This window comes from Scyliorhinus canicula, chromosome 12 (genome assembly GCF_902713615.1).
Source record: "Scyliorhinus canicula chromosome 12, sScyCan1.1, whole genome shotgun sequence".
In the NCBI taxonomy this organism is placed as follows: Eukaryota; Metazoa; Chordata; class Chondrichthyes; order Carcharhiniformes; family Scyliorhinidae; genus Scyliorhinus; species Scyliorhinus canicula.
The window spans coordinates 141,084,618-141,112,257 of record NC_052157.1 but is presented as its reverse complement, the minus strand read 5'-3'; the positions used below and the strand labels follow the sequence as shown (position 1 = coordinate 141,112,257).

The window sequence follows — 27,640 nt, the reverse complement described above, 5'->3', positions numbered from 1 at the left end:
TTGCCCCTGCCTTTTGATTTTTTACAAGGCTAGTTAAATACAATTAACCCCTCGTTTTCATCATGACTTGGACCAAGTAAGCATGATTAGCCCTTTCGTGAAATAATACCACTGGCTACCATATAATCTTCAGGACAATAGCTGTAGCACCAAAGTCTTGAACAGAAATCAGTAAAAAGGGTGCAAATGCCACACACATAGGTTTGTATCAAAATGAGCAGCTCAGTCCATTCAGATGTGTGAAGACCAAGTATTATGTTACCATCTGGGTGTAACATAATGCAACTTGAATTAGATGTAACAATTTTGTCAATGGATGTTGCTGCTTACAGCAGTTGACTGTCATCCTTCAAATTGAACTAGTTGTTGCCTGACAAAAAAGTCCTTGACCATCACATTCATTCTGAAGTACAGTACTTATCTTGAAAAGTTTTAAAATTTAAAAAAAAGGTGTATATGTCATGCTTTGTAAAAATTATATTCATTTTATTTAATACATTTAAAACAGGACAACATTTATGTACAAAAATGAATGTTTACTATTCCAGTTATGTCTTCCTTTGGGTGATTTTGTTTCCAAATTACCTACATTTATATAAAAGCAGTGACTTAAATATCAAAACATGGGATATAATGAATAAGGCACCCTGAAAGTAGATGTACTGCAGCAAACACAACCATAAATCAGGGGTGGGATTCTCCGACCCCCCGCTGGGCGGAGAATCACCGGGGGGGGGGGGGGGGGGGGGGGGGTGAATCCCGCCCCAACGCCGGCTGCCGAATACTCCGGCGGCAGTTTTTTTGGCCCCCACGGTGGCCTGGTCTGTGATCGGGGCCCACCGATCTGCGGGCGGGCCTGTGCCGTGGGGGCACTCTTTCCCTCCGCGCCGGCCGCTGTAAAGCTCCGCAATGGCCGGCGCGGAGAAGAAACCCACTGCGTATGCACAGGAATCATGCCAGCGGTTCTGGGAACACGCTGGCGCTCCTGCGCATACGGCAACTCGCGCCAGCCGGCGGAGGCCCTTTAGCACCGGTTGGCGCGGCGCTAATCACTCCAGCGCTGGCCTAGCCCCAAAAGGTGCGCAGGATTCCACACCTTCCGGGCAGCCCGATGCCAGAGTGGTTCACGCCACTCTTTGGCGCTGGTACGGCCCGCCCGCTGGATACCGGAGAATCCCGCCCCAGGTTCATGACTACACTTGGACTCAAAGTGGACAATCGACAATTTTAAGCAAGTACATGAGCCAATTACAATGATTTAACCTAAACATAATGCAGCTTATGTTAAAATCAAATTTATAATTACCGTTGAAATGTTGCTTTGGCAGCTTGGTCATAAAAAAATTATAACGTAATTCACCGATAAATTGCTTACCTATAATTACAATACCAATTGCTCCGTAAATACACAAAATACATCATTATAGGACATAGCAACAGTCTGCAGTCACTGGTATGTATTCATTATAAAAACAATGTCCTGTAGGCAGTAAAAAGAAATTAGTACATTTTTTTCACTTTTATCTTTGAGCTTACATGTATGTGCGCGTATCTGTGGAATACATAATGGACTCAAGTACAATAATATACAGAAAAGTCAAAACAACTTGAAGGCAGTACTGACACCACTAAGCTGCATTTGGACGATCATTCCGTATCCTTGTGTCTATAGTTTGGGGCATTTTCTTTAGCTCTCAGTACCATTGGCTGATCTGAGCAGTCAGTCCCAAGCAGTTAAGGGCACTCATTATGGCTGTATCAAACAGAATTCAGGTGGACACCAGAATTTGGAGTTTCGTTTTCTTCAACTTCTGGAGTGATGCTTTTCAAAAGCCGCTGTTTGCAAAACAAAAGTAATTAAAATCAAATTATAATTAAGTTACTGCACATAATTTATTTCACATACAAAGCCTCACCCCCTTAGATCAACATGAAGGTAACAAAACAATCATTCATGTATTTAATAAGTTAGAAACAAAGATAAATTGAGCTTTCTTATATGATGTGTACCAGACTACATCTGGACAGTGTGTACTGATAATATAATAGCACGATAGTACAATATATAATAACACTGCTTCTATTTTACAGTATGGTCTACCTGACCGTAGTCTGATAAAGACATAGCAACCACTCTGCTCACATTAAACCTTACATAGCAACACATCCTGTATTGTGTCTGCCATATTGTTCATGAACAACTTATCTCATCACAAAACACAGCTACAAATTGGTACCACACATTTTATAGTCCTGTCTCAAATTGCAACAGAAACAAAAGCGCTTTGTAAAGTTTTAAAATTATAACCTAAAATTATGAAGCACAGTCCACAACAGCTCTCCAAAACAATGGAGGAAGAGCAACTTGCTGTGATACTGAGCGACACCAGTCAGAAAAGGCCTTGGTTTAATCCTTATATGGTGAAGTAAACCCTTTGAATGACCATGCCAGTTACAGACATGGGGAAGAGGAAAGAAAATCACACGCAGTTTATCCCAAAGCATTAGGCTTGTCCGAGAGGTTTGCCAACATTACTTGAGGAGAGAGCTGAATAGGCTATTATACCTAGACTTAAATGTACTGAAAATGGGCACTTAGGCATTGTATCTTCGACACACTACTTTCAGTTGAACATTACTCTGACATGCAACAACTTTTTGAGGAGAGGAACGATGATGACTGAGAATGGGCCATGAAAGCTTGCTATAATTGCTTTACAGTAAATTAATTAATCTGATGCGCTTGACTACTTCATGACCATCATTTGTTGGCCGTGAAGTTGGGTTCCTTAGGTGTGAATATTAAACTGTTGGCCTGATTGTGTTTTGATTGTTCAGGTGAACGATGAAATTGAGTTGGTTTTGATTGAGGGAGTCAAATTAGAGTATTGGCAGGATTTTGGCTGCAAATTTCAGAACCTCACTGTCGAACCCATATGTAAGGTAAAGACTGCACTATGTGGGGTAGTGGCTCAGTTGTGATTTCCCCAAATTGGTCAATAAGTGACAATAGAGTGGGCTCACCATCCAATTAAGGAGGGCACTCTGATGCAGAAGCTTGTTTCTCAAGGTAAGAGAGAGAGAGAGAATGCCCCAAGATGGAGGTGACCTTTCTCCACAGTTTTCAAATTTCAAATAAAAATAGACTGAGCAGCTGGGTCGTCAATGTGAAGAGGAGTCTCAATGAAATGGGAGCTCTGCAGTTGCAGATGAAGCCAAGCACACTGGGAGGGCTTCCAAGCCGGCCTGGAGTTCTGATCCTCTGGTAAGCCAACAGGAGGTCATCTCCAGGCAGCTCCATTATCCTTTATGTCCCTGGGGACTGGAAAATTCAAAGCCATGAGTGCTGCCAACTGCACTGTCTCACAAATACACACACACACAACACAGTAATGTTTCTACTCCTTAATATTATCTAGCAACTCTTGCTAGAAAAATGTGAAGACAGGATTGGGTTCAGCTGTGCTGTCATCTGCACTTCTTCAGTACGATTTTACTATCAATAATTCTGGTGAGCGCTGGGACCTGAAGTTTATTTAGGATGACACACAAGTCCTGAAACTGCAGGAGATAGGTCGGTGAATCACAATTGAGCACTCTCATTGAGCGTGACTCCATACCTCAGTTATAGGACTACCAAATATGGTAGAAATATGGGTAAATTACTGCAGCGTGTGACCTCCGGTGGCAGCTATGTGGAGAGCAAGTCACACACGTGGTGGGTCCCGCCAGGGTATTTTGTTTTTGGCCCTTTTCACCCAGTGTTTGGGTGATGTTTGGGGGGAAACCTGAGTAGTTTGATGAGGTAAGGTCCCCACATAAAAGTAATGCCCAACAAGCATTACAGGAGGCAGCAGACGGACAAAGAATCGTCTCCGGAAGCCTGTCGAGCCTCAATGGTGGAGAAAATGGCGGAGGTACCTATTGTGCCTTCGGCCTCTATGGGGACGGCCGAGTTGCTGGCAAGCTTCTTGGCGGATGAATTGAAGAAACTGCGGCAGGCGGTTTCTGAGGACCTTGAGAAGGCAACGGAAGGAAATCTGGCCCCCATCTGTATGGCCTTGGAGCAGATGGATTGGAAGGTGTGGTGATACAAGGGTGGAGGTGGCACTCCCGGACCAGAGTGACTGGATTGTTTCCCTGGAGGCAGAGATGACGTTAATGGCTTGGGTGGGCCTGGTATCGGCATTCGTTGGGTAACCTGTGTAACCCCTCACAATGGGAATAGAACAGTACGGCACAGAACAGGCCCTTCGGCCCTCGATGTTGTGCCGAGCAATGATCACCCTACTCAAGCCAATGTATCCACCCTATACCAGTAACCCAACAACCCCCCCCCCCCCCCCCCCCCCCCCCCCCATTAACCTTACTATTAGGACACTACGGGCAATTTAGCATGGCCAATCCACCTAACCCGCACATCTTTGGACTGTGGGAGGAAACCGGAGCACCCGGAGGAAACCCACGCACACACGGGGAGGACGTGCAGACTCCACACAGACAGTGACCCAGCCGGGAATCGAACCTGGGACCCTGGAGCTGTGAAGCATTTATGCTAACCACCATGCTACCGTGCTGCGCCATGGCTGACTCTGGGTCGGGGGCGAGTCCTCCTGTCCAGCTGATAACTTGGAAGGTAAGGTGGTGAAACGATCTAGTAAAAAAGATCACGGGTGTTTGCGCACCAGAGAAGTTTGAAGGCTGATGTGCTGTTTTTACAGGTGACCCATTTGCTGGTCATGGACCAAACAACGTTACGGAAAGGCTGGGTGGGACAAGTCTGCCATTCGGGTTTCGATGGCGTGGCCCAGGAGCGGGGCTGCACTGTTATCATGAAAAAATCTTTTTGAATAAAAATATATTTTTAACAAATTACTGCAGAGCCAGGAGGCAACATAGTCAGCAGAGGAAAAAATTGGCAGCAAACAAACATGAAGTAAGATAACAGTCCCTTCTACATTTAAAAAAGAGATGTCAAACACACTTCAGAAAATACAAAAGTTCATCAGCAAGTGAGCATTTCAAATGGCAATCTGTTGACTTTTACATAGATTCCATATAATCGCTATAGTGCAGAGTGCAGAAGGAGGCCATTTGGCCCACCGTGTCTGCACTGACGCTCTAACTGCACCCCCCCCCCCCCCCCCCCCCCCCCGCATTGGTCATGGCCAATTTGCCTAATCTGCACAACTTTGGACTGTGGGAGGAAACCCGAGCACTCGAAGGAAACCCACTCAGACACAGGGAGAACTTGCAAACCCCACACAGACAGCTACCCAAGGTCAGAATTGAACCCAGGTCCCTGGCGCTGGGAGGCAGCAGTGCTAACCACTGTGCCTCCATTCTGTCCCTTGGAATGTGAACATTCTGTTCTCTCCCCAGGTTCCTGCCAGGCTACTACTTAGTAAAACTGAGCATGAACACGTACTTGAACATTTGCCACATACCTGTTTAAATGTTCCTGGAGTAATTATAATTTTGTAAACCATGTAGGATGGAACACAGATAAATGAAGAAGTCCCAATGCAGTAGCCAACTACAGCAGTCCAATAAGGGTATGTATAATCAAAGAGCTTAATTTCTAGAGGAGTTGACAGGAAGCTGGCAATGATGAACTGTTGATAAATAGAATAACTGTTGTTAACAGAATGAGAGAAACAATCAAATCCAACAGATTTATAACAACTGGTATATCTGCTTTATCAGAGTGTTGGATGGTTCTGTTTATCATTTTTTCAATTGGGGTTTAATGAAGAAACCTATTTCAGTGAAAAACTTATATGAAAGCCTTTGACTGCAGACATTTCATTTGCACTGAACATTCCCTAATCTGATCGAACGTTGATTATGTCTTTCAGAGATTCCCCAGGACCCTTCCAAATTGTACCTTTAACTCCAAGTTCAGAAGATCCTTTGCCAAAGCAGTGTAACAATACACTTAATTCCGGTGTTCAACGTTTCCCACTTTCAGCCACCTCCAAATTGAACTTGTAGTGGGAAACAGAAAGCTTGCACAATATTTTATTTTGTTGTTTTGGAATACCTTTTGAGTAATAATTTTGTAGTTAAATAATATGGAATATTTAAACACAAATTCCTCGAGGTGACTCATTTCCTTCACTGTCAATGTCATTCTACAATTTCAGACTGGCTGACTGGATGTGCCCTTGCTATGGAGAGATATTGACCACCAATTTTTCTGACAGACACTCGGTATTACAGAACTTTAATATTGCTGGAAAAGGAAACATGTTTCCAATCTTGCTTATTCCCTTGGTTGTTTGCAATAGCAGAGTACAGACCACACTCAATCAGCCTATGCTTGTAGAACCCAGAATACATCTTCTACTGTTAGATGTGATTCCACAATTGGGCAGCACTTGCTGAACAATCCTGAGTGGACTATAGCTACACTAACAACCAATTTAAGACAGTCAAACTCTTAATGCGGCTCATTTACTCTTGCTAGGAGTGACGTGCATTCACACACAGGGAGACCCATCCTCTCCAAACAAAAGGAACATGTTCAAGTCTTGAGCCTTTTGTGAAGTACCTGGGAACTTGGGTCACCTATCGGTTCCCTTTTATAAGGCATAAAGGAGTCCACACCGAGTAGTTAAAGAAGCTTAGTTTATTTACAATAACTTCTATATATATATATATCACACGGTAGATCCCAACTGGCTTTATATACCATGCAGCAACACATTGTTTAGAGGTTCATGGGGGAAGTTACTTGTTCCCACCCCGTAAGATACTTGCGAGTTATAACATCCCCATTGCTTCCTCCACAGCAACACCGTGGCCAATCTGAGTCAACCAGTCAGCACGCTTTTCCCCTGTAGTAGAAACTGTTGATTGTTTGAAATTTGGAATTCTTGATTATGTGCTTACGAGTGCAAGATGAAAGGCTTCAGCAACATGGCTCTCTTTTCAGAGTTTTGTCTCTTCTCATGAGATGACCATCTCCTGTGAAATTATGCAAGTGCCCATAATTCGCTCTGGCACCAGTTGGTTGGATACAGACGTACAAATAGTTGGTGTTCAACTGTGTCACAGTGGTACTGGTTGTTGCTCGTATTTATTGGAACCAATGTCCATTTGAACTTAAATATGAATATGTGTACATATAAACACAATGCTGCTTTGATGCTATTAATATGACAAGGCTTCCCAGCATTTCCATTCAATGGATTGTAGCCTTTAGCAAGCTGTGAACTTCAGCAGACGTAACGCAGGCATTATCTGCATGATGCAGGGAGTTAACTTGTACAAAATGTGCTGCAATGCAACACCGTATTTCTTCATAATAATAATGCACTTGGCTTAAATGTAAATTAATGCCATTTATCGAGCTACCACAACTGTGAGGGAGATAATGAATTGATGCGGATTTCCCGTCGTCTAAACCCATAATCATCTGATTGCAAAGTGGCTTTCATCACTGGGAAATTAAGTAGGTCCGTGTACGTTAAATGTCCATTTAGTCTGCCAAATAAATCTTGTTCTCAATTCTTCAAACCTTCCCTTCCAAAACAGTTGACCTTATTTTATAAATAATTTTCTTCTCTTAATTTTATGTATTCACATTGGATATGGGACAAAAGCCTTGAGAAGACACATCTGGCATTCTGTAGGGTATTATCCATTAATGGCTCTAAAAGAACACTCAAATAGCTTTAGAACAGGATGGATTTAGACTGAGGATGACAGTACAATGGAACTTAATTAAGATCAACTTGAATTGAATCAACATACACTTAAGCATTTTTTAAAAAAGCTGTAGTGTAACAGATGTAGGTATTCAAAGTATAAATCAAGCTGTACTGAAATAAATACTTTCAGTTGCATTATTTATAGACTGTGCATTCCAACAAGCTATTTCATCAAATTCCGATTAACAATGGCATCATTAAAGGAACTGGTTTAGATATTGGATTGAAGTTAAGAATTAAATGGCAGCTATCAGCATACAGTAATTAACCCACAAGGATCAGTTTCGTGCCTGGTAATTCATGCTTCCTGCGACATTCTAAGGTGCAGGAAATCATCCAAACCAATTTCACTGACATGGACACTCGGGTTTAAATTTAAAATAAAGTCACCAGGAAGATCCAGTCAAGGGATGCTGATAATAATCAATATTAAATGATTTTTAAAGTAGAGCGTGGGGCATTGTCTACCATTTTAACTTACTACCCTCCTCTAACTCTTTCACAACAAGTAACATTGGCCTTTGACTCCTCTCTGAGTAGAGAGTTACAGGCAATGATGTCATCTTCTGACGTGAGTTAATCTCCCAACAAGCAAGACCATCATGTTCTTTGGGAGGGACAATAGTTCCACAAAACTAATTTCATGTTAGGTCAGTTCAAATCCCACGGATGTGTTTTTCCTGACGTGAAACTGGAAGTGATCTATACGAAAAGAAGTCTGGTATTTCTCAACAAAAAAGACATCTCCAAATGTTTCATAGCCAGGGAAGTACTTTATTGAAGCATAGTCACTGTTGTGATGTAGGGGAAAGCAGCTGTTAATTCGCACGCCTCAATGCCCCACATATAACCACGATACGTGGCCAGATAACCTGTTTTTGGTGCTGCTGGTTAAGGGATAGATAAAAAAGCCTTGAGAAGACACGTCTGGGTATTATCCATTAATGGCTATAAAAGAACACTCAAATAGCTTTAGAACAGGATGGATTTAGACTGAGGACATCTGGGAGAAACTGCCTTGCTCTTCTTTGGAAAACTGTCAAGGGATTTTCCATGTCCATTCGAACAATGGTGACAGCTGGACAAGATTCTGGACAAGGATTTTAACCTATAATCTTCTGAGCCCGAGATCACACCACTAACGGAGGTTTGACATTCGGCACAGAAAAATTCTTCCTTGGCATGTCACAGAGGCCTGAGGGAAAATACTCACTATAAAGATTTAGATGTGTTGTAATTAATTGCTTTACTTAAGATAGCTTTAATTTACTGGGAGAGACAGCAAATACTAAAACCCTGCTATGACAGTGTTCTGCCGTTTAACATCTAAGCTCCCCAAGGCTATTTGATTTCAAAGGGTCAGTAAACTCAGGGATTGTGTACTGAAACACGTTCCAATGTTGATATTCCACCTTGACTCCAGCCAAAAGAGACGAAAGGGCCCTCACATTGTATATTAAAATGAACCATTTAAATCCCGTTTATATTGAATGCACAGCAGACAACCGGTTTTGCATCTGCCACTAATTGGAAAACCAACAAAAATCATCCAGACGTAGTACAGGATATGTTGTTGAAGCTGAGAATTGGTGTTATTGTTTCAACGCTAGGGAAATATTACATTTAACTGCTGTTACATCCATCAGTTTCCCATGCCCTGAAATGAATGCCCCACCTTACTAAGTAAAATAAAATAATAAATTTGCCACAGGCCCAGATGACTGCTTTCCTCTTTGAGGAGGAGAGCTGACTGGCGGTGGTTTAACCAGAGGATCACCACACTTCAGGTGAGGGGCAAGGTTGGGAATGTTCATGAATAACCTCAGCCGGTACGGGAAATTGAACCCGCGTTGTTGGCCTTGTTCTGCCTAACAAACCAGCTGTCCAGCCAACTGAGCTAAACTGGCTACTTTATTTAGCTAAGATACGGAAGAATCAATAACAAGCTGAGTAGGTATTGTCCTCAACGCCAATCTTACCAGCAAGAAAATTGGGCTGATGGCAACCCAGCAGGTCTGCCAGAACCAGCCGGGGCTGAAACCAAGCATTTCTTTAACATCTCTGCAGAAACGTTTCATTCCTAAAGTAAGAAGAATAGAAGTGAAGATGAATCAAGTCAAACAACTGGAAGCTCTATTTACAGCAGCTCTTCACTTGGAGAATCCCTCTTGGTAATTCTGTACAAGTGTGCAACAGCTTATGTAAAATAATTGAATTGTTGCTGCAAGCTTTTCTAATAGTTAGTCCACCTCTTACAAGGTTTGCAGGTGAAAGTCAGGGATTGAGGGAGGCCCTGCAAGAGTAATTTGGTCACCATTTAAGGTAACATATTCATCTTGGATTTTACATTATTATTCAGAGCTAATTATCAAAACTACTTGCATCATTACAATGCCTAAAGATCCCAACTCTGCAGAGGTGCCGGAAAATGAAGATGGACTCTGGCCCAAAGCGATTATCAAGAGGTGACCAAAAGCTTGGGCAAAAGGGTGGGTTTTAAAGAGGGCCTTGGAGGATGATAGAATAGTGGAAAGGACCATCTGACTTTGGTTGGTGATTCATAGATCATAGAATTTACGGTGCAGAAGGAGGCCATTCAGCCCATCGAGTCTGCACTGGCCCTTGGAAAGAGCGCCTTACCCAGGCCCACACCCCCACCCTATCCCCATAACCCAGTAACCCCACCCAACACTAAGGGCACTTTTGGACACTAAGGGCAGTTTAGCATGGCCAATCCACCCAACCTGCACATCTTTGGACTGTGGGAGCAAACCGGAGCACCCGGAGGAAACGCACGCACACACGGGGAGTATGTGCAGACTCCGCACAGACAGTGACCCAAGCCGGGAATCGAACTTGGGACCCTGGAGCTGTGAAGCGATTGTGCTAACCACTATGTAATGTAATTTCTTGTAATACTTGTATAGACCTGTGTATAGGGATTCATGTGATACCTTGAGTAATCACAGGCTTCCTGATACCTGTTCTGAAATTTATTTTTCAGCAATTTCCATTTGCAGCCTGTCGTTCTAATTTTCTGACTTAATTTAAATAACCCAAGTTTACCTTATCTATAATATTTATTACTTTGTACAGCAAAGTCCCATCCCTGCTTTCAAGGTAGTAACGCTCAAACGTACATGTTATTTGCCCTCAAAGCTCCATATCAGTATTTACACTCCACAGGCAGCTCCTCCCACTATCGAGCCCCATCAACATATCTTCCACTCCTTTCTCCCTCACATAGCTCCCTTGACTAGCCTCCTTTTGAATGAACCTACGCTATTTGCCTCAACTACGATATTACCTGGTTAGAGACGTTTACTTTTGGATTTATTAATAACGATCTTATTTACACCCCCTTCTTTTGGATTTTCCATAAATGGAAACATTCTCTCTCAAGCTTCTCTAATATTTCTTCTCAATCTCATCACTTCTATACTTGGAATTTGTCTTTTTTTTTATATTGCACCCTTTATAATGGAAGCATATCATTTTGGTGGAATGGTCTCCTAACAGAACCCTTCAGGCATGCCCTTAACCCTGCCAATACTCAACAAGCCCAGTGTTGGTAGCCACCCTGAGAATCTGGAATCAGATGTCGCAACACTTTGGTCGACTGAGATGTCCGCCTTAGCTTCCCATCTGCGGCAACCATTGGCTTGCACCAGCCATGCTTGACGCCATCTTGAAGAGGCCGAGGCAGGATTGGTTGGGGGGGGGGGGGGGGGGGGGGGGGGGGGGCTGGTACTGATGGTTAGAGACTTTTACACTGAGGGCAGAATAGTGACCCAAGATGAACTGACGGAGAGACTGGAACTACCAAACGGAAGCAAACTCCGACATCTACACGTCAAAAACTTTCTCTGCAAGGAGACGGCAGCTTGCCCACGGACCCAAAGAAGCAAAATGCTAGAGGAGTTACTGGACGCGGACAGTCTGGGGAAGGGAAACTGTGGGGAACTGTACGGATGACTATTAGAAAGGACGCACTCCCCACTGGACGAAACATGGGGAAAATGGGAGGAGCTGGGGATGGGAATAGGGTGGCGACTCTGGAGCGAAGCACTGAACAGGGCCAACTCCGCCTCCTCCTGTGCAAGACTAAGCCTCTTGCAGCTGAAAGTGGTGCACAAGGCATACCTGACAAGAACCCGAATGAGCAGGTTCTTCCTCCCGGGGGTGGAGGGCGAATGTGAACGATGCCAGGGAAGCCTGGCCAACCGTGCCCACATGTTCTGGGCATGCCGCAGACTTGTAGAGTTTTGTACAGCTCGCTTCGACGGAATGCCTATCAAGGTGGTGTTGGTGAGGGTGGAGCCGTGCCCAAGAGTGGCAGTCTTCGGAGTATTGGACCAGCTTAATCTATTCATGGGAAGAGGGCAGACACCCTTGCCTTTGCTTTCCTAATCGCCCGCCGGAGAATCCTGCTCGGCTGGTGATTATCAGCACCACCCACAGCTGCAGCCTGGCTGGCAGACCGGTCGGAATTTCTCCACCTTGAGAAGATCAAGTTTGCTATTCGAGGGTCAGAGGATGGCTTACACAAAACCTGGAGGCCATTCACCAACTTGTTCCAGGACCTGTTTGAGGCCAGTAGCCAATAGAGCGGGAAGAGAACTGGATGTACGGGAACAAACAGTGGAGGGGTGAGGGGGGAGGCAAGAGAAAGGACGGGAAGTCTGGAAAACGGCCGACACAGAGATCAGGGGGCCCAGAACAAGGCCACATGAAATTGAGCCCCCAAAGAAATGCCGAAAACAGGATAGGGGAGGGGGAGGAAAAGAGGGTGAGGCCAATTGACATGAGGGGGGAGGGGAGGGGAAGACACTGCCTACATATAAACAGCAGATAACTGCCCATTGTACAGTAAGGGACCCAGGAAAGGACCCTGAATCAACAAATGGAGGGGCGGGGGGGGGGGGGGGGGGGGGGGGGGGGGGAATCGGTGCAGAGGAAAAGACTTGTACATTGTAACTGATGCATATATCCTGACTGAATGTAGAGTATATAGAATGTAAAAACTTCAATAAAAACATTTTTTGTAAAATCCGATCAAATGAAACCAGTCAAAAAATATGAAAGGAACCATTTTTAATTCAATTAAAACAAGTTCTGTATTTCTCCTGCTCCTCAAGTGTGTAGTGATTTGGAATGGCAGACTACTACCTCACAGCGCCAAGGACCCACGTTCAATTCTGCACTTGGGTGGTTGTGTGGAGTTTGAACATTCTCCCCATGCCTGCTTGGGTTTCCTCCAAGTTCTCTGGTTTCCTCCCACAGTCCAAACATGTGCAGGTTAGGTGGATTGGCCATGTTAAATTGCCTTTGAGTGTCCAACGATATGCAGGTTAGGTTATGGGGATAGGGCGGGGTGAGTGGGCGAGTGGATATGGGTATAGTGCTCTTTCGAGGGGTAGGTGCAGACTCGATGGACCGAATGGCCTCCTTTGGCACTGTACAGGTTCTATTTGTTCTAATTCAATCTTCGCCAAACTTCTAATCAAATAGCTCTAAAACATTCTTCTGCAAAAGTAACTTACCATAAAACCAAGACACTGCTATTGATTCGAGAAACACCACAGCAATGATAGCAGCTCCAGTAGCATATTCTTCAAAGAATTTCACCACATATGCCCCACCCTGAAATGACAGAAATATATGGCATTTACTGGCGACCGGACTAAATTACCAATCGTCCTATCAAACCGCTGCATCAACATCTTTGCAATATTGGGACTGACTGTGTAATCTGTCAACAGAAATAAAATTCTATTAATGTCCCGGAGACTCTCCCAATAAATGTAGATGCTGTGTAAGAGCAACCCACCTAGTCCCACTCCCTTTCCCTTTCCCCATAGCTTTGAAATTTACTAAATAGGAATTCATAGAGTTGGTGAAGGTAAAACAAAGATATGAAATACTAAACAGACACAAGGTACGGTAAGGGATGGGTGAATCACCTCTATTCTACCACTATTAATACTTAGACCGAAAGTAAACTGCAATGAGACAAAGTACAAATTATGTTTACTGATCTCAAATTTATTAAAATACGGGCACCAAAGTAAACATATTACAATATCAAGCAGAGATTAGCGTTCAAATGTTAGGGAGGCTCTCAAGTAGTTACATGGGAGCGGGGAAATCACCTTACTATGATTAAATTGCACTTACATATGTGAGGGTGGTCAAAGCTCCCAAATAGCAAAATATGATCAGGCCAAGCACAAACCATTCACGATGCTTTCGGAGTAACACTGAATATTCATCTAGCACTGCAGTTATCACTCCTTCCAGGCCTGCAAACTGAGGAATAAAAATAAAAGATTTACCATTCCTATATTCCCTAAATTAAAATATTATATACATTTAGAGTACCCAATTCATTTTTTCCAATTAAGGGGGCAATTTAGCATGGCCAATCCACCTACCCTGGCACATCTTTGGGTTGTGGGGGCGAAACCCACGCAAACCCCACACGGACAGTGACCCAGGGCCGGAATCGAACCTGGGACCTTGGCGCCGTAAGACAGCAGTGCTAACCATTGTGCCACCATGCTGCCCTCTATTTTCCATAAATTGTAAAACAACACATGGAAACCATCCATTTGGTACTCTGCATACATTTTTGAACAGAATACCCGTAGAAGGAGTCCATTCAGTCCATCAAGTCTGCACCCACCCTCTGAAGGAGCACTCAACCTAGGCCCACCTCCACCCTATCTCCATAACCCATTAGATATAGGAACAGAATTTGGTCTTTCGACCCATTAAATCTGCTCCGCCACTCAATCATGGCTGATATGTTTCTCATCCCCATTTTCTTGCCTCTCCTCATAACCCCTGATCCCCTTATTAATCAAGACCCTATCTATCTCTGTCTAAAAGACACTCAGTCATTTTGCCTCCACAGACTTATGTGGCACAGATTCACCACCCTCAGGTTGAAGAAACGCCTCCTCATCTCACTATTAAAGGATCGTCCCTTCAGTCTGAGGCTTTGCCCTCAAGTTCTAGTTTTTCCTGCCAGTGGAAATGTCCTCTCCACGTCCACTCTATCTAGGCTTCTCAGTAGCCTGTACATTTCGATAACAAACCCACTCATCTTTCTAAACTCCAATGAGTACAGACCCAGAGTCCTCAACCACTCCTCCTCATATGACAAGCTCTTCACTCATAGAATCATAGAATTTACAGTGCAGAAGTAGGCTATTCGGCCCGTCGAGTCTGCGCCGACCCTTGGAAACAGCACCCCACCTAAGCCCACACCTCCGCCCATCCCCATAACCCAGTAAGCCCACCTAACCTTTTTGGACACAAAGGGCAATTTAGCATGGCCAATCCACCTAACCTGCACGTCTTTGGACCCGGAGCACCCGTAGGAAACCCACGCACACACGGGGAGGACGTGCAGACTCCACACGGACAGTGACCCAGCGGGGAATCGAACCTGGGACCCTGAAGCTGTGAAGCACTTGTGCTAACCACTATGCTACTGTGCTTCCCCTGGTATCATTCCAGGTATCATTCTTGTGAACCTCCTCTGGACCCTTTCCAAGGACAGCACATTATTTGTGAAATACGGTGCCCAAAACTGCTCACAATATTCCAAATGGGGTCTGACTAGAGCTTTATACAGCCTCAGAAGAACATCCCTGCTCTTCTATTCTAGCTCTCTTGAGATGAATGCTAACATTGCATTTGCCTTCTTAACTGCCAACTGAACCTGCACATTAATCTTAAGAGAATCTTGAACTAGGACACCAAAGTCTCTTTGCGCTTCTGATTTCTGAAGCCTTTTACTAACCCCACCTAACCTGCACACCGTTCAACACTAATAGGCAATTTAGCATGACCAATCCACCTAACCCACACATCTTTGGACTGTGGGAGGAAACCGGAGCACCCGGAGGAAACCCACACAGAGACGGGGAGAACGTGCAGACTCCACACAGCCACCCAAGGCCGAATAGAACCTTGGTCCCCGGTGCTGTGAGGCAGCAGTGCTAACCAGGTGCCACCCTTTTCTTAACTGTAAGACTATCTTGCATATGAGTTATTAAATTAAGTGAAAAAGTCAGTGTAATCTTCAAGGGATAGGAAGCAGTTTTTAACAGCTGTATGTTTAACACCTTTAGATCCTATGAACGGAAATATGTTGAGTGCCAATCAAAGCATGACCAGTGTGTGCTCTCAATGCTTACTTCTCATTCAAAACTTCACCTTACTGAGGAATGTGGACAAAGACCCATCACTACACAACACACATTGGGTACAAATAGTGAGCAAGCTCCAAGGGGTTTGCTAATACTTCTCCTAAGATGGCCAATAGGTTATTGGAGAAATGCTCTCCAGTATTTGCTCTATGCGAGGATGTGGGTGATTTCTGTTCAACTTCTCCCAACTTCTGTGTTCCATTCAGGTATTCTCATGGCAGATAACATTGGATGCAAACCATGACAGTATGTTAGTGCAAGGCAAAAATGTGTGGCCTTTCTATCAATTTGCTGATGCAATTTGATTGCACTGACGTTTTTACTGACTGCCTGACAATTGTCTTCCTTTATGCTGACATTTGGTAGCAACTCCATCGACAAGTTTGCTGACAACATGACCATAGTGGGTCGGATCTTAAATAACGACGAGTCAGAATACGGGAGGGAGACAGAGAACATAGTGGAGTGGTGCAGCGACAACAATCTCTCCCTCAATGCCAGCAAAACGAAAGAGCTGGTCATTGACTTCAGGAAGCAAATTACTGTACACATCCCTGTCAGCATCAATGGGGTCGAGGTGGAGATGGTAAACAGCTTCAAATTCCTAGGGGTGCACATCACCAAAAATCTGTCCTGGTCCACCAGCGTCGACACTACCACCAAGAAAGTACAACAGCGCCTATACTTCCTCAGGAAACTAAGGAAATTCGGCATGTCCACACTAACTCTTCCCAACTTTTACAGGTGCACCATAGAAAGCATCCTATAGGAAAGGGCAGCACGGTAGCATGGTGGTTAGCATAAATGCTTCACAGCTCCAGGGTCCCAGGTTCGATTCCCGGCTGGGTCACTGTCTGTGTGGAGTCTGCACATCCTCCCCGTGTGTGCGTGGGTTTCCTCCGGGTGCTCCGGTTTCCTCCCACAGTCCAAAGATGTGCGGGTTAGGTGGATTGGCCAGGCTAAATTGCCCTTAGTGTCCTAAAAAAATAAGGTTAATGGGGGTTGTTGGGTTACTGGTATAGGTATACGTGGGCTTGAGCAGGGTGATCATTGCTCGGCACAACATCGAGGGCCCAAGGGCCTGTTCTGTGCTGTACTGTTCTAATTCTAATTCTAATCCTATCTGGCTGCATCACAGCCTGGTATGGCAACTGCTCGGCCCAGGGAAAGTTCAGGGAGTCGTGAACACAGCCCAGTCCATCACACGAATCTGCCTCCCATTTGTTGATTCTATCTACACCTCCTGCTGCCTGGGGAAAGCAGGCAGCATAATCAAAGACCCCTCCCACCCGGCTTACTCACTCTTACAATTTATTCCATCGGGCAGGAGATACTAAACTCTGAGTGCACGCACAAACAGATTAAAAAACAGCTTCTTCCCCGCTGTTACCAGATTCCTAAATGACCCTCTTATGGACTGACCTGATTATGTGTTTTCTTTTTATTTTATTTTCTTTCATGTACTTAATGATCTGTTTGAGCTGCACCTCGGTACATGTGACAAACAAATCCAATCCAATGAAGCGCTATTGTTTTGATCAGCAATCCAATGTGAAATGAAAACTGATGCAGTCATGTGCAGTGATTCTGATTCAACAATGTAAGCAGAGCATAATGCAACAAACAGAAGATTACTTCTATTGCAAATATCCAACTAACAGCTCCCAGATGGTGTCTACAAAAGCACGTTTGCAGCCCTTTTCAAAATGTGGAAAGCACTGTGAAAACACACACAGGTGGAAAGATAGCTACTGTACAATACAGGGTGAATGCAAGAGTCTATATAACGCTTTGGGTGAGATAGTGCCAAAGCTGCGGAGTCCTGTTGTCGGGGTGGTTTTTGGGGGTGCCGGCATGTGCGGGGAGCAGGTAGGACTTTCCTGGCATTATTGCTGGGAGGGTGAATTTAAGAGATGGCAGGGAGGGTGGCCAATTAAGGACATTGGTGGGCCTTTCACACCGCCACCCCCATCTGTGGGCCAGCAGTTGTGGAGCCTGGGTCAGCTCCATTGAGAACGAGGGAGCTGCTGGTAAGGCAATGGGGAGAACGTGAGTGTGTATCTCCATTTTCAGGCACCGCATTGGATGCATTTTTACAGGGGCCAAGCAGACAGGGGCCTGGAGTGGGTGGGAAAAGTCCTTTCAGTGGCAGCGTTGGACCGTGGGAGTGTCATTTGCTAATGGCGGCCCATTCCCTGCGCCATGTAGCCTCCGGTTCAAACAACCCGCCAGGAAGCAGCTGTAGGGCCACCTCCATGTAGCTGGTGGCCTCCCCACGTGGCGGGGAGCTGATCCGCCACTGGCAAAATGCCAGTGCTCCAGGAACAATCGCTTTTACATTGGGCCACTGATCATTCACATCTGGTTGGGGGCAGCTGGGCCACTCCTGGCCACTGAGAAACATCCTTCTCGGAACCAGCAAAACTCCACCCTTTCTTTCAAAATGGTAGAGGTGCTTGTTTAATCAAAATTCAGAGTAATCACATTCAACAAACACAAGTCTGTACAAGAATATTAAATACTTCCCATTCGATCAAAGTTCACGGCCCCCTCAGGTGTTCAAATACAAAACCAGTCAAAAACTATTGAGCCATAAGGAATTTCAGCAGATGACCAGTATGGTCAGTAATTTGCTTCATTCACTTACCGTACTGTCCAACCCCAATGTGATCAGCATTATGAAAAATATTATGGCGAAAAACGTGGATGCAGGCATATTGGTTATTGCCTCTGCGTAAGTAATGAAAAGCAGACTGGGGCCTAGAGGGAGAAGGGTAGAAGCAGATTAATAATAATACACTGTTAATACTTTCTTCCTTTAATCCCTCTGCATCCTAGGTACTTGCTATGGTTGTCTCTTTCTGTAGTGTGGGAATGATGTAGGTTACATATTTATGCATAGCTTCCATTATTCTTAGTATTATATTTAAGTCAGTAGGTGAGGCTTGCATATTGAATTAGACAGTCAGAAAATATAGAGAGCGGTCTTCACCACTCACTGCCCGAAAACAAAGTTATTCTAATGAGGACTCGGGGAATCCACACCGAGTAAAAATAAGAACAAAGTTTTACTTACAAATGATATATGTACATTTCCCGGCCGACCCTCAGCGGGTTCCTTATTGGCTGATCTTATATACTCTGGGTAATTGAGATATTCCACCACTAACAGGGGAACGTGTACTCCGCAAGGAACAAGGGAAAGTCATACATTCCCACCCCATCGGTCCCGTGCTGAATATTACATTTCCCCCCCACCGTCCCAAATGTCCAAAGACCCCCCCTCGACGAGCGATGGGACTGAGAAGGAGGAGCAGGCAGCAGACGTCGGAGTCTCTTTGGCTCCGGTAAGTCCTCGTGGAGCTGATGCACCGGATCCTTTGGTGTATACCGGGCTGGTGAAAGCAGTCGCAGCGGGGACGACATGGTGGACGATAGTCAGGAGGCAGCTGAACTACGGAGTCAGCATCTGAGATCTCCGAGGTCTGCGTCTCTATCTCGGGGCCGGATGGCACAAAGTCGGGTATGTCCTCTTTCTCCTACTGTTGTCCACGCTTATCCTCGTCTTGTATACCACAAAATACTCAATAAAAACATTTTAAAAAAAGAATCAAACTCAGTCGTGTACGAAGTCTACTACGCATTAACATCTCAGCAGGGGCTACCCCAGTTACTGTGTGCGACGTGCTCTTGTACGAGAATATAAATCTTTCCAGTCTTGTGTCCATTGAGCCAGACGTCTGTTTCTTGAGCCCCCCTTTAACCACTTTCACGGCCCTTTCTGCCAAACCATTCGATGCCGGATGATATGGGACGGTGCGGACATTGCTCTTCACCAAAGCGGAAAACTCTTCACTTGCAAAAGAGGCCCCGTTATCTGTAACGAGCATCTCCGGCATTCCGTAGGTGAAAAAAGGAATGTGCAATCGCTCGATGGTCGCCCGGGAGGTGATCAATGCTATTTTGTGGAACTCCAGCCAGTCGGCATCCACCAGGACAAGAAACATTTTACCCAAAAAGGGGTCAGTGAGATTGGCGTGTATGCGAGCCCACGCGTGTCCCGACCACTCCTAAGGGTGTAGGGTTGCTGTTGTGGGAGCTTCTGCTGCCCTTGACAGATGGAACATTGCTGAGCCAACCTCTTGATATCCATGTCCAAACTCAGCCACCAGACGTAGCTTCTTGCCAGCATCTTCATTTTAGACACTCCAGGATATTCATTGTGAAGGGCCTTCAACATGACAGCCTCTCCCTTCGCCGGGACAACACCCCTGCTGCCCCACAGGAGGATGCCGTCCCCCATGGTCAGCTCTGATAATTTTGAGGAGAAAATCTTCAAGGCCCCTGGCAGCTGCCAATGCTGCCCAGCGTACAGCAGCAGATGGCGCACCTTGGCCAGTACAAGGTCGGTTTGCACCCAGTCACGAGCGCACGAGGCAGTCACGGGCATGGAGTCCATGAAATTCAAAACAGCAATACTTTGTCTGCCATAGGCGGGTTTGCGGATTCTATCTGCAGGGGAAGACGGCTCAACACATCAGCATGCGCAAACTGGGTCCTTGGGGGGTACTCGAAAAAGTATTCGCATCACGCCAATCACTGAGCCCATTGCTGAATCCTTGCAGGCACTATTGGCAGGGTCGCCTCGTCTTCATGGAAGAGGCTCAGCAATGGTTCGTGATCGGTGATGATACAAAAATGGTGGTCATAGACGTATTGATGAAATCACTTTATACCCAATACGACCATATTTGTTGATCTGGGCAAATTTTCTTTTGGACACAGCCAGCATCCGGAAAAGAGATCAGACAGTCAAGGCCGACATCCATTCAATGGGATAAAACTGCTCCAATGCTGTATGTGAAGCATCGCACATGATGTACAACGGTTTTGAGCAGTCAAAATGTGTCAACACACCTGAAGAAGACAATCGCCGCTTCACCTCATTAAATGCCGTATCCTGGGCCTTGCCCCAAGGCTGGTGCTCTTTCAAGGCTGGGGGGGGGGGGGGGGGGGGGGTGAGGATGGTAGCCAAATTCGAAGTATAACGCCTATAATAATTCACTCATCAAAGGAAAGAGTTCCGTGGCATCTCGCGAAGCGAGGACCAGAAAATCAGGGACATCGCTCGGTTGAGTAGGTCGCCATGTCAATTGCAAACCAATTTATTCCTCATTGCCAGTTTAATAAGGACCCGGGGAGTCCACACCAAGTAAAAATAAGAACAAACGCTTATTTACAAACAATACACATAAACTTTCTGGTAGACCCCTACCGAGTTCCTCTCTAGTTGGTGCCTTACTAGCCGACCTTATATACTTAGGACAATTCAGATACCCCACCTGTAGCGGGGGAGTTTGTACTGTGTAAGGAGGACGGGGAAGACAAATATTCCCCGAAGTTCCGTGCAGGATATTACAGTTCTCTTCTTGCATTTGTCTGCAACATTTAAAATCATAATTGCTGGGATAATAAACATGTTATAAAATAGGAATCCTAATTTTTACACTTGTAGCCCTTGGCGAGTCTCCAGTAAAGTATACTATGTAAAGAGAAACTTCTAATGCTTTCAAATTTAGAGAAGGACACATACAAATGTTACATAAAGCAAAAAAGATTATTTTTAACATTATAACTATCGTGACACTATCCTGTGTACCTTCAGGTCTCATTGTTAATTTGTATTAGGATCCTACACCCAGCTAAACTTTACTGCCTCTGCTGACCTTGTTTAACATCTCCCTGAAGACACAGAATTCACTGGATCTGTGATATCGGCTGGAAATACAATGGGCTGGATTCCCATCCTGCGGCTAAGTCCCGGGCAGCGTATGTACAGGGCTGACAAGCTGCAGCCGCACACGCCTACGCCCCCACCAGCCGTGCCGGAAAACATGGCACCGGTAGTGCGAGACCAATTACCCGCCCACCCTCTGGCCACCCCCCACCGCTCCCCCAGCCCTAGTAGAAACTCCCCGGCCAGCGGCATGAATCCCGGCCGGGTGTGGCGGCGCTGGACACTGCCGAGTTCCTCTGGCCCGCACCATCGGGAACTCAGCCCATCGGGGGCAGAGCATCGTGGGTGGACCAGTGATGACCCGCCAACAGCGTTGCGACCGTGTGCGGCGCGCGTCCAAATGATGCCAATTTGGAAGGGGAGGAGCATCGCCAATCGCTGTCAAACCGGCGCTTGCACCAATTTTGGTGTCGGAAGCCATTCTCTGTCCCAACCCCGATCCCAATTTCGGCGTCGAGCTACAGAGAATCCCACTCCATAAGTCCGCCAGCTGCATTGTTTTGTCCTTTGGTTGTTAAGTTACACCATAAAAATGAGAATACATTGCAGCCAGTAATTGGGAGTCGAACGGCCACGGTGAAAATCCATTGCAATGTGATGCCAGTTGGCCCCGGATTTGTTTAATATAGATGTTTAATGGTTATACAACTGGGACAGAAAACGAGTGCAAGTTGAATTGTCGAAAGCGGGTTTGCCTTCCAAACTGTTTTACGTCTGGTTAGTTCATTTGATGGCAGAATGAGCCCCTCCGTCCACGCCACCCAGGCATTTCCTATTGATGTGATGCAAATAATATGGAAACCTGAGGATTTTAAGTCTCCCATTGCTCAGGTAGTTTGCTCTCTCTGTACCATTTCTGATCGGTGCTGACAATCACAAACACAACACACAAAATTAACAATCTGCTTTACATACAGGAAAAAAAAATTATGTTTCAATGGTGGCTACTGACTTCCACCAGATACATTTAATTTCTGCTGATTTGACGTGACCCTGGACATTTGTCAAACCTGCCGCACTAAATAATCCCAAAATGCACCAAATAACAGCAGTATGATTATTTTTTAATGTTAGCAGTAAACTGTGATTCATGTGACTGCACCGATGATTTTGAGGCCACCAGTGTGATTCCGCTGCGGCAATCACAGTGGCCTTAACTCAGCTAATTCAATTTCATTATTGATTATAATGGGGGCAGACTGTCGTAACTTACAGACTGCTTTCTGTCTGGTTAGTTCATTAAATGGAACAGTGAGCTAATCCATCCATGCCCCCACTTACCAGGGGCTGGTAAATCGCTGGCTTTGAAAGCAGACCAAGGCAGGCCAGACGCACAGTTCAATTCCCGTACCAGCCTCCCTGAACAGGCGCCGGAACTAGGGGCTTTTCACAGTAACTTCATTTGAAGCCTACTTGTGACAATAAGCAATTTTGATTTCATTTCATTTCATTATCTGCTCTGTTGGACAGAACACACAATGGTAAGAAATTACAGCGTGTTATATGTTATGGTTTACGTCACCCACACTGCAATTTCTAGGCATGTTTGCACCATAGAAATGCTGTGTTCTAGCCCTATACGCTTTTTTTTTCAAATTCATCCACGGGAAATGGACGTCACTTTTTAATTGCCCCTCCCTAATTGCCCTTGAAAAGGAGGCACAAGCTGCTTTCTTGACCCACTACAGTCCATGTCATAGAATTTACAGTGCGGAAGGAGGCCATTCGGCCCATCAAGTCTGCACCGGACCATGGAAAGAGCACCCTACCTAAGCCCATACCGCCACCCTATTCCCACACCTCCACCCTATCCCCGTAACCCCACCTAACCTTTTTGAACACTAAGGGCATCTTAGCATGGCCAATCCACCTAACCCGCACATCTTTAGACTGTGGGAGGAAACCGGAGCACCCGGAGGAAACCCACGCACACACAGGGAGAAGGTGCAGACTCTGCACAGACAGTAACCCAAGCCGGGAATCGAACCTGGGACCCTGGAGCTGTGAAGCAACTGTGCTAACCGCTATACTACCGTGCTGCCCTCTTCTTCCTCTAATGAACAGATGTTGGTTTTAGAACCAGAGAATTACTACAGCGCAGAAGGAAGCCATTCGGCCCATTGAATCTCCGCCAACCCTACCTAGGTCCACGCCTCCACCCTATCCCCATTACCCAGTAACTCCACCTAACCTTTTGGACTCTTAAGGGCAAATTAGCATAGCCAATCCACCTAACCTGCACACCTTTGGACTGTGGGAGGAAACCAGAATGCCTGGAGGAAACCCATGCAGACTCATGGAGAATGTGCAAACCCATGGAGAATGTGCAAACTCTACACAAACCGCCACCAAAGGTCGGAATCAAACCTGGGTACCTAGCACTGTAAGACAGAAGTGCTAACACTGTGTCACCATGATTAAAGAGAGAATTCTACAACTGCCAAGACAAACCTCCAGGCTAGAGTAATTCTTCAAACTGAATAATCACCACGTATTTTTAATGTTGCTGAAAGGAGAGACATTTTGCCAAAGGTTTCAGTCTCAAACTCATCAAGGCAATTACAAGGATGCCAAATCTCAAACAATCATAAAAATTTGTAATACAAGAGAAAAGCATGCTGATTGGTTGGCAAGTCAACTCTGGTTGACCAAGGATTTGCCTTGAAGAGAGCAAGACATGTTCCCTAAGCTCACGGTTAATTCAAAGAAGGCACGAGGCTTGAACATTATCCTTTCATTTGCAGAGCATGGGTCCCTGTGTATGAATGCATGTTGTTTCCAGCAAACGTAAATGAGCCATGTTACAAGCTTGACTGATTTGGTAGTTAGCATAACTATTGGCACACTCAGGACTGTTGAGCAAGCGCTGTCCAATTGCGGAATCACACCTGACTGCAAATGTTTTGGGTTTTGAAAATGTAGGCTTGTTGGGTAAGGTCTGCATTGGCAGTAAACCAAAATCAGTCACCTTTTACGTATTCATCAGTGACAAGTGTGCAATGTTATATATTGATTAAACTACCCTCTTGTAAATCATTACCAGCTATTGATTGTCTGTTTTATGTCAGATAACGAATGCTTTCATAGACCGTTCCAGATCTGGTATACTTCTTGTAACCTCATTCTTAAATTAAAATTTAATTTGCAGACACCATGTTGTTTCATTCTGCAAATTATTCAAGTCGATGCATAAAATGCTATGTTCGCAAACTGGTTAATTTGTCTTAATGTCCGTTTTAGCAGTTTTGTTCGGGATAATAGGCAGTTTCCTATCGTGCACACGCTTGCATTTTTTTTTTGAGATGGAACTTCCATCAATCTGACAAATATTAAACCAAACTGTCCATAGATTTCTTTGGGGTTTATGTAATAGCGATTTTAGCAAAAGCAAAACAACAGTCGTGAAAGCTATTCATTGGTTGGTTGCTGACCTCAATGCGAATAAACAGACCGTTCTCTGTGTAAAACTGGCGGCCGTAAGCATGTTGAGGATCCCAAGAATTTACAACGCCTCAAAACAATACATTTGCTTTTGTGACTAATCCAATGGATTACCACCTTTCTCAGAATTCCCAACAATTATTTTTAATTACACAATTAAAAGATGTCCAAAGATGTGCGGGTTAGGTGGATTGGCCATGCTAAATTGCCCGTAGTGTAAGGTTAATGGGGGGATTGTTGGGTTACGGGTATAGGGTGGATACGTGGGTTTGAGTAGGGTGATCATTGCTCGGCACAACATCGAGGGCCGAAGGGCCTGTTCTGTGCTGTAGTGTTCTATGTTCTAATGATTCAAACGATATATTTGGGAGAACGCATCATTGTCACTGGACATTAACTTTTAGATCTGCCAGAGTTTTTGCGCATTATTATCGCAATGTCATCCTACCGGTGTCTTTGGCCACGTCTCCCACGTCTTCATTCCTCATTTCCGCCATGTATCCAAGAACAGTAAACATAACACAACCGGACATGAAACTGGTCAGACAGTTCACGGTGCTGATGATCAAAGCATCCCTAAAAGCAAGCAAACAAGAAACAGTCCATTGCCCGAATTCCGTTCAGATGGCCACATTTTAATTTCTCGTAAACTATTGACAGCAAACAGTCTGAGCCGGGTCATGAAAATAATTTGAATCCTGAAATACAATACTCACCGCATTGGTTATTGCATTCCAACCTCATTCGTTTTACTTGGCTGCTGTGCAGTGTACACATTAAAATGGGGGAGATGGGTTGGTTTGACCGCTATTCAATGACCCACAACACAGCAGGTGGCAAGTGCCATTGGGGCTATTAAAGGTCCTTCTGGTTGTAAAGTGTGAGGTGATTTTTAAAAGTGCAAACAATACAACGTTGACAATATGTTCATGCACTGTATTACATTCACTTGTAGGGAAATTTCATGAGGTACCAGAACGTTACTCATCCTGCAGCACGGTTATCTAACCTATCTTTGCGAGGGGCCGCGTTACAATTTTTTCTCCATCAAGGGGCCGTTGAGAAACTTTTAACAAGTTTAATCACAACATTGAACATGAATTCTTTTTTTAATCCAATAAACTCACTTTTTGCTAAAAAGAGCAATGAAGAGAAATGATCGTTAAAAAATGCCAAGCAGCAGAGCTAACCAATTAAACCTTTTTTGTCCTTTTGCTTAAGAAGCAGAGTTAGAGGGGTGGCATGGTGGCACAGTGGTTAGCACTGCTGCCTATGGCACTGATGACCCAAGTTCACTGGGTAGGCTTTACATATTCTCCTCATGTCTGCGTGGATTTCACCCCTACAACCCAAAGCTGTGCAGGTTAGGTGGATTGGCCACGCTAAATACCTCTTAATTGGAAAACAAAATTTGGGCAGTCTAAATTTATATTAAAAGAAAGAAGTAGAGATAGAGAGAGACAGACTCGGTCACAAGTGCTGGTCACTGGGGATGGAGTTGGAGATTAGCTACCTTGCATTTGGTTCCAGTGACGCATACTCCGAGCTGGTCTCGGCAGAATTCATCTGAAAGTGGGGGTCAGAATCCTCTCCCAGTCTACTTTGTGTATGCGCTTTTGGGGAGGGAGAAGGGTCTATGTGTGTCCAGCTCACGCCCAGTATCAGGGTTTTCAGTTTCACCCACATACTTAAGACAGACTCTCACGCGGTCTCACACTCAAGTCACCGGCGGACTGAAACATGCACATGGACTGACTCGGACTGACACACTCTCACACACGGATTCACACTCATACACATGGACTCAGACTACTTTCATTCACCTGAGGAAGGAGCAGTGCCCCAAAAGCTAGTGTTTAAAACAAACATGTTGGACTTTAACCTGGTGTTGTAAGACTTCCTACCAGACTCACACACACACGCACATACACACACACAGTCAAACACACACGCGCAGAGTTGGAGACTCTACATACACATGTGGAGTCAGACGCATGCACTGACGGACTCGTGCACACACACAAGGATTCGCATACACACAAGGACTCACACGGACTCGTGCACACACATGCATGCACAGACTTGTACACACACACACATGGAACCACACATGCACAGACTCACGCATGCCCACATGGATGGACACACACATGCACAAACACGGACTTGCACAAATGCTGAGTCGGACTCACTACAAGGAACTGCGTGCACACACATGCACAGAACTCACACACACACACAGACTCCTACAGACTCACACATGCACACCCTGACTCACTCACGGACGCTCAGCTTGGGTTTCGCCAGGACTACCCAGCTCCTGACTTCATTACAGCCTTGGTTCAAACATGGACAAAGAGCTGAATGCCAGAGGTGAGGTGAGAGTGATGGGAATCAGGGGGAAAACTCTCTGCTGGTTTGAGTCATACCTGGCATGAAGTATGATGGTTGCAATGGTTGGAGGTCAA

General features: G+C 45.1%; 1 protein-coding gene across 3 annotated transcripts in view; it reads right to left on the bottom strand.

Moving 5' to 3' along the window:
• Positions 1-1,068: 1,068 nt before the first annotated feature.
• Positions 1,069-27,640, bottom strand: part of slc6a4a (solute carrier family 6 member 4a) — an 85,942-nt gene continuing 59,370 nt past the window's right edge. For all 3 annotated transcript variants that reach the window (XM_038814311.1, XM_038814313.1, XM_038814312.1), the window contains exons 8-14: positions 25,621-25,748; positions 18,582-18,694; positions 13,893-14,024; positions 13,259-13,358; positions 9,695-9,795; positions 5,448-5,615; positions 1,069-1,836 (exon numbers count right to left, since the gene is read on the bottom strand). In XM_038814311.1, coding sequence (XP_038670239.1) covers positions 1,759-1,836; positions 5,448-5,615; positions 9,695-9,795; positions 13,259-13,358; positions 13,893-14,024; positions 18,582-18,694; positions 25,621-25,748 — 820 coding nt within the window. In that variant the 3' untranslated portion in view covers positions 1,069-1,758. The remainder of the gene's footprint in view (positions 1,837-5,447; positions 5,616-9,694; positions 9,796-13,258; positions 13,359-13,892; positions 14,025-18,581; positions 18,695-25,620; positions 25,749-27,640) is intronic.